This window comes from Dama dama, chromosome 18 (genome assembly GCF_033118175.1).
Source record: "Dama dama isolate Ldn47 chromosome 18, ASM3311817v1, whole genome shotgun sequence".
NCBI classification, from domain to species: domain Eukaryota; kingdom Metazoa; phylum Chordata; class Mammalia; order Artiodactyla; family Cervidae; genus Dama; species Dama dama.
This window is the reverse complement of record NC_083698.1, coordinates 101,905,377-101,917,611: the sequence shown is the minus strand read 5'-3', so window position 1 is coordinate 101,917,611 and position 12,235 is coordinate 101,905,377. Positions and strand designations below refer to the sequence as shown.

The window sequence follows — 12,235 nt, the reverse complement described above, 5'->3', positions numbered from 1 at the left end:
AAATTTGTGCCTTTCATAAGTGACTTACTTGTGGGCTTGTGATCTTTACTGATAGCATAACACAATTAATTTGAAAGCATGGTGAGCAGTTTGTTACAACTTCAGTTAGATTTAAAGTAGAGACCTTTGTCTTTCGATTTTTGCACCCACAATGGGTATCCTCATCACACTGTCTCATGATCCTTACATTACCCCTGTTGCCCCTCTTATATTCTATATAGATATTTATATTCTATATCTTTAAGTATGTTTACACACATACACATATATACACAGACATATACACCACATTCATGTTTATACATATGCGTGTGTTTATATATATACACATACATATATCTATATTTAACTATACTTGAGTTTTTCCCAATATTTTCACCATATCCTACAGTAAAACATCTGCTGGGAACATACATGCATAAATATATATATGTATATATATATACAGACATATATACATTTTGAATCTCCACTATGTGCAGTGTACTTGGTATTTTCTTTTCTATATTATTCCATTCTATTTCATTAGTAAAAATGCAGGTTGAATGATTTCATGATGGGTCTTAATCTAGGATTTAAAAAATATTGGTCTATATCCAAGGCTAGAGCTAAAGCCCTAACTGTAGAGTCATCATCACAGAATCTTTTATATATTTTATGCCTTCTTAACTCTAATGTAAAAGTTATTATTTATCCAGAATCTTTAGTTTGTTGTGGCTTATCAAATTTTTAAAAATCATTTCACAATAGAGTAGGTTTGAACCACTGTAACTTTTAAACCACTGTCTGTTTTCTTGCTTGTCTGACTCTACAGACTTCGCCAGTCCAGAATCCATCCAAATTTCACTAAAATATGAATCTAAAAAAATTCCTAATTCAGTTATTCTCTATAAGTCCCCATTAATATTTTCTGATAAGTTAATGTTTGAAAGGCTTCATAAACAAAAGTTGATAAACTTTCACCCTGCTTCAAAGGGAGAATCAAAATTCATAGTAGAAATTACTGGGAGATGATGACTTTGTCTTATTAAGAAGTAACTTTATAACAATTAGAATCACCTCCTTGAAAACTGGTTGTTATACTAGGGCTGAACTTTATGTCAGTGAATGCTTTAAATCAAAGATTGACTAAGATGGGATTCCTTGTGTTATGCTGAGGTCTTTTCCAACTATAGGATTCATTGGCTTTCAATGTGTAGAAAAGCGTTAACCATTTTCACTTCAACTTGCTTGAAATACTTGGGGCCACTTAAATTAGCAATGATATTTGTAAAATGTCACATACTAAAGCACACAAGAAATTAAGTAGAAGAACTGAGTGGCACCTCATCTTCCTCCTATCTGCAAGTAGTTAAAACACAAAACATAAAATCCACAGATATTTACTAAACACATCCTATGTCTTGCTACATGTTTCAGCTAAGTATATACAAGATAGCCCTTGTCTGCTGGTGTATACAACCTGCTTGGAATGATAAGACTGTTACAAGAACGGACAAAGATGAAAATTCTCATGTTTAATGACTCAACAAAAGAAAGTTCATGCTAAAAACAAAAGCTTCTGGACACTCCTCTGTAACAAACTCATTTTGTAGTCAATTTAGCCCATTATTTCATGAAGACACTACTTAATTTCACTAGGTGATAGAAAGGTTTGTAAGGAAATCTCTCAAATAGCTATTTATCTTACAGTTTAAATAAGAAATTCAACACTAAATGCATCAAAGTAATAACCTATATTAGTTGTTTCTAAAAGAGATGATAATTTTTAAATTTTCCTATTCAGTTCAATTCAGTTCAGTCGCTCAGTCATGTCAGACTCTTTGCGACCCCATGAATCGCAGCACGCCAGGCCTCCCTGTCCATCACCAACTCCCGGAGTTTACTCAAACTCATGTGCATCGAGTCGGTGATGCCATCCAGCATCTCATCCTCTGTCGTCCCCTTGTCCTCCTGCCCCCAATCCCTCCCAGCATCAGGGTCTTTCCCAATGAGTCAACTATCCATAAATAGAAGAAATTTGCTATTAGCAGATCATAACAACTACATTTAACACTGTGATTTTTCATTACAATCTATATGAAATTATATAGTGAACAAAGATTAGATAATATAACAAACTTACTTCAAATTCACACCTTAATATGAGAAGACAAGATGAACATGAATTGGGTAAAGTGAACGTACACCCATAAAGTATAACAAATAGCATCTGTAAATCAGTGTTGAAATTCTTTTCTTCCAAGGATTATCTGAGAAAAGAAACTGTCTCCATAGAGGCAACAAGATATCTCTCAAAAGAGATGATTTTGTTTTCTCCTAGCTCAGCTATCCTTAAATACACTTCTGAGAGTTTGATATAGGGGAGGGATAAAGATCCACTGCACACCACTACCTGTTTCTTCAAGGGAAAGGGGGATCTCGAAGGCTATACTTATTTCTGGTTTCAAGAACTCTGACATTTCCCCCTTCTTTAACCCACCAAATACATTAAGTAGCATTTAGGGCACATGAGACCCATATATTATTCGCATCCTCTCTAGTACTGTTTGAGTTATATCACGCCTGACCTGAACACATATCCCATATATTTTTTTCCATCATCACCACAAGGAATGCAATTCATACAGTGAGACCAGGTAACAGGACCTACAGAAGCTATACAGAATATGTCGAGGAGTCAGAAAAGAGGATAAGGTATCCCAATGGGACTTGTTAAATCCTGTTCTTTAGTTTCCAGAGATTCTGAGCCCAGGGGGTTATAGGAAGAAAGACCAAGGTTCCCCTAGGTCTGTAACTATTATCATTTTCTTTTCTTTCTGAAATGGAAATTAACTGACCTCAAGTCACTATGGCCTACCCAGCTGGCACAGTGGTAAAGAATCTGCCTGCAATGCAGGAGACTTGGGTTCAATCCCTGGGTCAGAAAGATACCCTGGAGTAGGAAATAGCAACCCGCTCCAGTATTCATGTCTAGAAAATCCCATGGACAGAAGAGATGGCAAGCTACAGTCCATGGGGTGGCAAATAGTCAGACACGACTGAACAATAACACCATTCCTATATTCAAATAATAAAGTAGGTAGAATATAATTTCCTAAATTAGAGCTGTTTTAGTGTGCACAGAAACAAATTAAGGAAATAATAGGCCAATTATCTTTTACCCTGAGAGAGATGACCTGCAGTAGGTCTGTAGGTAGTAAAATAAGATTTTCCTCATCAAACCTGTTCAGTTAAAGGCTTATTGGTAACAAGAGTCTAAATTATACCCTCACATATTGGAAAGAAGCTGCTCCCTATATTATCATTTTAAAAATTTTTATTTGGGGTCATATTATATTTTATTACTATTATTGTACATACAGAACTTTTCCCTATTTTGTCATTAGTCTTATCTATTTAGTGGCATTTGTAAAAAGAACTAGGCTTTTATTTTAATGATCTTTATAATTCCTTACTTTATAAATAAAGTCTGCTCTTAAATTATACCCTCTCTTTATTTTAATTCTTGGTCATTGTATATTCCTGAGTTGATCATTAAGTGTGGTTTTTAAAAATAATTTGCATTTTATAATACCATTTTAGCTATACATCTTGTTTGTTAGCCAGAAATTTTATCATTAACATTGTCAATAAAACATAAATTATGCAGAAGTATATTTTTGGTTTCCAAATATTTGTATTATCTCTTTGTTAATTTTAAATGTATTGTGGTAAAATAATGAGTCCTAGTGATGTTGATTTTTGAAAATCTAAAAGATTTTTTTTTAAACACATTTGATTTTTGCCATTTTTATACTGATTTTAATGTGATATATATTTTCATTAAAGTCATGGTTCTCAAATCTTGTACCTGGGGAGCCTTAAAAAATACTGACACTTAGGACCCATCACCAGAGACTGATTTATTTAGTCTGTGAGTGCCCACAGGTTTTCCAGAGCCCCTAGGTGATTCAAAGTTAAGCCAAGGGCAAGAGCCCCTTTCATATTTTTTTATTCTCTTCCCTTTTTCTTTCAGTTTTTGCCTTCTTTTTTATTCTTCAGAAATCCTCATTTCAACACCTGATTTCCACTGACTATATTTTCTGTAGGTTCATAGGCTACACTGACAGATTTTGTTGCATATCTAACAGGTTAATGAGAACAACATATTTTATTTCAGGATTATAAATTTCACTTTCTTTGGGCTCATTTTCCTTGAAGGTTTTTGATGACATTAACTGGGTGGTTATCCATTCAAGACGAGAGCTGGATGCTGTCATTATCATTGCTCTCATGGTCAACAAAACCAATCCTCTAATGAAAGGCAAAATCCTCCCCCATGAATTAATGCCTTCAAAAGAAAACAGAATTCCTCAAAACTGTTCTTATTCTGCCTCTTTGATGAGGTTCATCCCGTTGGACCTCCTCACTACTATGAAAGTGAAGTGTTAGTCACTCAGTCGTGTCTGACTCTTTGCAACCCCATGCACTGTAGCCCACCAGGCTCCTCCGTCTATGGGATTTCCCAAGCAAGAATTCTGGAGTGGGTTTCCATTCCCTTCTCCAGGGGGATCTTCCTGACCCAGAGATCAAACCCAGGTCTCCTGCATTACAGGTGGATTCTTCACTGTCTGAGCCCCCAGGGAAGCCCCCTCACTACCACACTCTGTGATAAAGTTGATTTGTGTATCAAGACCCACAGAATGTAGGCTACCCCAGTGGCCTGATACACACCACAAAATAAACCTAATTCAGCCTGTACTTATGGGAAGCACCTGTCAAGGAGACCTAACATACGTTAATCACAGTCCTACAACTGAGCTTTAGCTGGCTTACCTCACCCTAGGAAATAGGACCTGCCAGCTTTATAAATAAATCCCCAGCCTCCTGGCCAATCAAGTCCTATTCCTATATGACCTCTTCTAACACTTTACAAAATTTGCTCCTGTCCAAAATCCCTTGGGAACAGTGCTTCACTGCTTATGAGGCACTGTATTCCTCCAATCCATGGGTTGTTTTCCCTTAAATAAAGGACATCAAAATCATTACTCAATTGTTCAAGTTTCATTTGACACGCAATTTGACATTTCCCTCATCATTTTGAAAATTCTCTTCTGCCATCTGCTTTGCTGAGAAGTCTATTACTTTAAATGTTATTCTTTTGTAGCTATTTTTCCCTCTGAAACTTTTGTAAGTTTTCTCCTTTTCCTTAAAGTTCTGAGCATTAATTATGTATAATATGTCTAAACATGGATTTATTTTTCTTCACCATTGTTTGATACTCAGAGTACTCTCTTGATTTGAGAAACCACACATTCATCAATAAGAAAAAAAAATATCAAGAGTGATATATTCAACTACTGTTCTGCCCCATCTTGTCCTTTCTTCTGGAATTCCTATAAGATAAATGAATATTGCATTTCAGTCTATCTTGTATGTGATTTTTATTCAATTTTCTTAAAAAATAATATGCTGCATTTTTTAGTAAATTGTTCACTAGTACCGCCTATTTTGGACTTCCCTGGTGGCTCAGAAGGTAAAGAATCTGCCTGCAATGCAGGAGACCCAGGTTCAGTCCCTGGGTTGGGAAGATCTCCTACAGAAGGGAATGGTTACCAACTCCAGTATTCTTGCCTGGAGAATTCCATGGACAGAGGAGCCTGGTGGGCTACAGTCCACGGGGTTACAAAGAGTCGGACACAACTGAGTATCTAATACTTTCACTTCACATCCTCTATTTCACAAATTCTTCTAATGTGCTCAGTCTAGAATTCATCCTGTTTGTTGATTTTTTTTTTTTGGTTCTATTTCAGGGATGAGAGTTTTGTTTCTAAGATTTTTAATTGGTTCTTTTTGAAATCTACTTGTCATTTTCTAATCTTTTTAATTCCCTGGTCATTTAAAACAGTTGTCATGACTTTAAAAAGTCTATTTATGCATTTGAAACATACAAATATAAGGTGTTTGTCAAATTGATCATTCCTTATGTCACAAAATGAATATCATCAAAAGTGAGTTTGTATTACAGTTGATGTTTTTGGCTGCTTTTCTTGGCACTGATTTCCTCAAGTCAAGAAAATAGATTCAAAGCTTATTCTTCAGACCAGCTTCTTCCTTTCTCCCTTCCTCCCTTCCTTTCTCTCTTCTTCCCTCCTTCCTTTTCTTCCTCCATTCCTTCCTCTCTCTCTCTCTCTCTCTCTCTCTCATCTAGAAGATTACAGACTGTTTTAGCTTAACTTATGGGCCATCGTATCCAGACTTAGATCCTATATTAATAGTTTAGGATTATTTCCCTAGGTGATATTCAGTATATCAGAGATCCAGCACAGACAGAGTGGGTGGCTGGATTCCATGTCAGGCTGAAATGTTATGCCTGGAGGTTCTGACATTCTTACCCTGCAATTTTCCTAAGGCTGTATTGTGAAGCAGTTTTTGGAATAAAAGATTTTTGAGCTCCATTCACAAACAAAGGGAGTGCCTCCATGCCCTCCTCATACCTTATTTTCAAGGAAGAAGCCTAATCCCAGTTCCTCATTATCACATGGAGTACTTCAGTATCTATTGTTTCTAAGAGAAAAGATATTGCCTCTCCTGACAGCTTTCAGACTCAGCCAGCAAACCCATGGTGTCAGCACCACTTACAGGTCATTTATGCTTTCTTTCTGGTCCACACAGATGTTTATCTTGCCTTGCAGGCTGATTTTGTCTTCTTAATTTTCTCTTTTCATACTTTATCTGTTGCTGCTCTGGGTTTGAAGCGAAAGTCTTTGAGCTACTGTGATTGAAGTTCGAGATAATATTTTAAAATGTGAATCCACCTATATTCAGAAATGTGGCAGTACAGTGGCAGTGTGAAAATTAAAGTAAGAGAACCACAAGTATGGAGCTTATATAACAATTCTCTCCTACTTCAATATTTTCTTTTGATGAATTTGTTCACTAATTGAAAGAATGAGGTAGTTTGAACTTGGACATAGAAAAATTCCAAGTTACCATTTAAAAGTCCCTAATGGTTGTTTAAAGTCAATTTGACCTCTCCCACAGTAAAAAATAAAATTAAAAAGCTTACTGTGAAATAATAAAAATTTTAAGATTAAAGAGGCATTGGAGAGAATATATTCCAAATACCCATTCAATCCATGTATATTCACTCAGCCTCTGCTTGTATATTTACAGGAAGACTGCACACCAATTAACAAGATATCATTGTTGGGTAACTTGTAATTCTAGAAAATATTTTCTCATATGGATTTTTATTCCATCTCCTTATACACCTACTTAATGATTCTAGGCTTTCCCTCTGTGCTTAGATGCTCAATTGTGTCTGACTCTTTGCGACCCCATGGACTGTAGCCTGCCAGGTTCCTCTGACCATGGGGATTCTCAAGGCAAGAATACTGCAGTGGTTTGCCATGCCCTCCTCCAGGGGATCTTCCCAACCTAGAGACCAAACTAGGGTTTCCTGCATTGCAGGCAAATTCTTTACCAGCTGAGCTACCAGGGAAGCAATAAAATACCACTTTTACCTCTTAAAGGATATTCTATGGGACATTTGAAACTCACTCCTCTATTTCTTTTTTCCAGCCTAAGCTCTGATTAGTATTTAAAAAAAATTATCTGTTCATTTGTTTATTTGCTCGTCTATTTATTCTTCTTCAAACCACACTACACTTCTTGGCAGGCAATCTTAAGGACAGAAAAAGCTATCCAAGGAGGAAGCCATTAAAAATGCTGAAATGTCAACCAGTGAACAAGTTACCACAACACTGAATTTATATTTCCACATGTAGAACTTGAAACTTCCTAGTAGAGCTATTCTAGCTATTCAGCTGGTGAGAAGTCTTAGTTGTGGGTAGGGAAATGAATGTAACAAAGCTACAGACTACAGAGAGATGATTTTTGTATGTATTTCCTATCCTAGATGATATCTCATGAATCTTTCTGCAAATGTCACTACATATAGAGTGTACAGTTTATGCAGAATTCTTCTTACAGTTTCATCTTCTTCTAGCAGTTAAAAAGCAAAGACATCACTTTGCCGACAATGATCCATATACTCAAGGCTATGGTCTTTCCAGTAGTCATGTATGGATGTGAGAGCTGGACCATAAAGAAGGCAGAGCACCGAAGAATTGATGCTTTGGAATTGTGGTACTGGAGAAGACTCTTGAGAGTCTATTGGACAGCAAGGCAATCAAACCAGTAAATCTTTAAGGAAATCAACTCTGAATACCCTTCCTCTGATGCTAAAGCTGAAGCTCCAATACTTTGGTCACCTGATGCAAATAGCCAACTCACTGGAAAAGATTCCATGCTGGGAAGAATTGAAGGCAGGAGAAGAGAGTGAAAGAGGATAAGATGGATGGATGGCATTATCGACTCAATGAACATGAACCTGGGCAAACTCTGAGAGATGGTGCGGGACAGGGAAGCCTGGCGTACTGCAGTCTATGGGGTCGTTAAGTGTCAGACACAACTTGGCGACTGAACAACAACAATGAAAACCAGGCTCCTATGCACTGTTCTTCAACCTCATTTGAATGAGACTTTCCCCAAAACAATGTCAGTTTTAAATCATGAGTTTTACCAGCATGTAATCTTACTGTGTGATCACTTAGATTTCCATTCTACTCTTTTTATAGTATATTTCTTTGCCACACTGCCGTCATGCAGATGCCAAGCCTAAGCCAGGTTCCGGTAAAATTGGTGATGTTTCAGGAAGAAAACTAATAAGCAGTGTGGGTTTAAAGGATATTAAATTCCCAACTCTGTCCTATTACTGGCTGTGAGGTGTAGAGAAAGTTACTAAATCACTCCAAAGTTTGGAAAATAATACCTTCTTTACATGTCTGTGTCTCTATCTCTCCCTGGGTCACTGCTTTGCAAATAGGTTCATCTGTGCCATTTTTCTGAAGAACAAATAGATGGACACTGAGAGGGGAATGAGATGGGGGGATGAACTGGGAGACTGAGACAGACGTGTATACAGTAGTGATACTGTGTATAAAACAGATAACTAATGAGCACCTACTACACAGCACAGGGAACTGTACTCAGGGCTCCGTGGTGACCTAGCTGGGAAGGAAATCCAAAAAAGAGGGGATATATGGATACACATGTATATCTGGTTCACTTTGCTGCACGCTAAGACCACACTGTAAAGCAAATATTCTCCAATAAATTTTAAATCTACGTTATAGCATATAAGGGTGAAAGGTGAGTAGGATAACATTAGGAAATAGCCAGAAGAATCCTAAGTATCAAGTACACGTATCCTTTTTTCCTCTTGCTCTCAGCCTTTTCAAAACTAAGGTCAGTGTTAAGATAAAATATATATACTGGGTCACAACAAAATGTAATTTGTTTATTAAAATCTCATAACACAAATATTGAAACAATTCATAGTAATCTCTCATCTATTTAAGCATTTTATGCAATTTATTAACAAAATATAGTTTTGTTGTTTTTTTTTTTTTGTTAGTCAGAGCCACTCCTCAGACCTGTTACAGGATATTTCTTCATAATTCATCTACCTCAGTTACCTTCATACAAGATTGGTCTTTTTGGTCAATTCTTTCTCAAGTATTTTTGAACTGACACAAGAGTGAATGCAATCCCTTGATTTTTCTAATGAGTCCTTGTAGAAAAATTCTTAGTTCAAACCAATGGTTTATGTTTTGTATGAGGCAAATTATCCTATATTTTCCTCTTCCTCTTCTTTTTTTGGGGTTTTAATTTTAATATAAGGTGTATATATTTGGGGGCTTTCCAGGTGGCACCAGTGGTTAAGAGCCCACCTGCCAATGCAGGAGACTTAAGAGACGTGGGTTCAATCTCTGGGTTGGGAAGATCCCCTGGAGGAGGGCATGGCAACCCACTCCAGTGTTCTTGCCTGGAGAATCCCATGAACAGAGGAGCCTGGTGGGTGACAGTCCATGGGGTTGCAAAGACTGGGACATGACTGAGCACTCACATACACGTTTCAGAGAACATAAATTTTTTAGTTATATTTTTAAAGTCATTTTTATGAAAATATTACCTGTTTTTTCCCACCTTTAAAAGAAGATACACAATAATTACATAGTGCTTTAAGTGTTACATTTAGAGCTAATATTTATCTCTTTATTCACATTATTCTGTTTGGGTGGGGAGGGAACTAGAGCAAATCTGGATTTCCAGGGGCTGGCAGTTTCCCGATACTGCTGGGGTAAGAAGAGTAAGATAATGGCCAGAGACAAAATGACTTACCCAAATGAACTAATGAACAGAATAGTCAATGAGAAGAAGAGTTAGTAACTGGGCTTTCTTAGAACTAAGCAGAAAACAGTGCAAAATCAAATGAAATAAAACAAAGATCTTCATATTTATATGAGAGTCTGTTAATCTAAACACAAACTCTTTCTAATTAAATGGTGCAAACTTAAATGAAAGCAAACAAAGATCTTCATATTTTTTTGTCTCCTATATCAAAAAATTCTCAAAATTAAGCTTTTGTTTTCACATAAATAAATTCATTAGGCTCAGATTCAGGTGATTTTTCAGAACACATGGTGTCCTCCTTAGATTTTAAGTTCCAGACCAAGTAGTTGGCTCTTTCTATAGTTCTTACTGCATTTCCCAATAGGATCAAGGTCAGTGTTTATTCTGTCTTGTTAGAGGTGTGCTGTTGTAGCACATTTATTATGACATTATTAAGCATATGCTTATATCCATAAGGGAGAAGGAAACCGTAGTGGAATTTAAGACAAAATTTGAGACAACGAAACCTCAAAAGAAAAGAAACGACCTTAATGTTGGGACCTGGCCCTGAGAATTGATGACTCTCTGCCATGCATTTACCACCTCACGATTCTTCTCTCATGGCCTGTATTCTCCATGACCTTATTCTTTAGGAGTTAGGAACAGCATCTGATCAATATAAATTCTTAATGGCAGAAATTTAAGACACAAGATTTGAAGGCAGGTACGTTGTTGTTCTCCTAAGTCTCACAGAGAACAAACCTTCCACCCTCAGGACTCTCCCTGGCATCCCTCACATTAGCCTGTCCTTCCACAGCACTCTCCTCAGGGCACCCTTGACCTCTGCATTCCTCAGGCTGTAGATCAGCGGGTTCAGCATGGGGTTGAAAAGACTATAAAACAGGGAAAGAATCTTCTGCTGCTCCTCAGGCTGGCGGGACTTGGGGGCCATGTACATGACGATGGCACTGCCAAAGAAGAGCCCGACCACGCAGAGGTGGGAGGAGCAGGTGGAGAAGGCCTTTCCGCGGCCCTCACCTGACTGGATCCTCAGGATGGCGGCCAGGATGCGCGCGTAGGAGAGCAGCACTAGGCCGAGGGGCCCGACCAAGACCAACACAGAAGCAGCAAAGATGACCGCTTGGTTCAGCCTGGTGTCAGCACAGGCCAGCTTGAGGACAGACAGGATTTCACAGAAGAAGTGGTTGATTTCATGAGGCCCACAGAAGGGCAGCCTTAGGACGAGACCCACATGGACCAGGGCCAGGAGGGAGCCACATGCCCAGGAAGTGACAGCTTGAACAGTGCACACTCTCCAGCTCATGATGACAGAGTAACGTAGCGGGTGGCAGATGGCCACGTACCGATCATGGGACATCACCACCAAGATGAGACACTCGGTGTGTGCAAAAGCCATGTATAAAAAGGTCTGCATTATGCATGGGACAAAGGAGATAGTATTTTTCTTGTTCAGCAGGTTCACCAGCATCTTCGGGACATTGTTTGATGCATATGAAATATCGACGATGGCCAGGTGTGAGAGGAAGAAGTACATGGGGGTGTGCAGTCTGGAGTCCAGTGAGATGAGCGCCAGGATGACCCCATTCCCCAGCAGGGTGAGGGCATAGAGCAGGGAGAAGAGCCCAAAGAGGAGCGTCTGCACCCTTGGGCTGAGCGGGAATCCCAGGAGAATGAACTCTGTGACCCATGTCTGATTTTCCGCCATGCCCTGGCGACAGTGCCTGTGCTGATCACAGCTGCTACGGTGCCTGTGGGCTGAGAAGCAAACGCGGGTCTGGATTAGCCAATTAACAGCAAGACGGGGTCTGTGGTGTGTACTGTGTGCTGACTCAGCCAACAATCGTTTGCAAATTCATCACGTCACGTCTTTTAATCCTCAGTAAAGCAGAAAGGCTCCTGTAAATCAGATCAGTGAACACAGGGTGTCATGTATTGTTTCCATTTCTTCAGAATTTTATTTAACTCTGATTGCAAAGTTTATACTCATACTGTC

General features: G+C 38.3%; 1 protein-coding gene across 1 annotated transcript; it reads right to left on the bottom strand.

Moving 5' to 3' along the window:
* Nucleotides 1-11,014: 11,014 nt before the first annotated feature.
* On the bottom strand, nt 11,015-11,947 carry LOC133072940 (olfactory receptor 2A5). Its single transcript, XM_061166476.1, has one exon. The coding sequence runs from the start codon at nt 11,945-11,947 to the stop codon at nt 11,015-11,017; it is 933 nt and encodes a 310-aa protein (XP_061022459.1).
* Nucleotides 11,948-12,235: the final 288 nt, after the last annotated feature.

Coding starts and splice junctions, on each gene's coding strand:
- LOC133072940 (XM_061166476.1), bottom strand. CDS start 11,947: ATGGCGGAAAATCAGACATGGGTCACAGAGTTCATTCTCCTGGGATTC.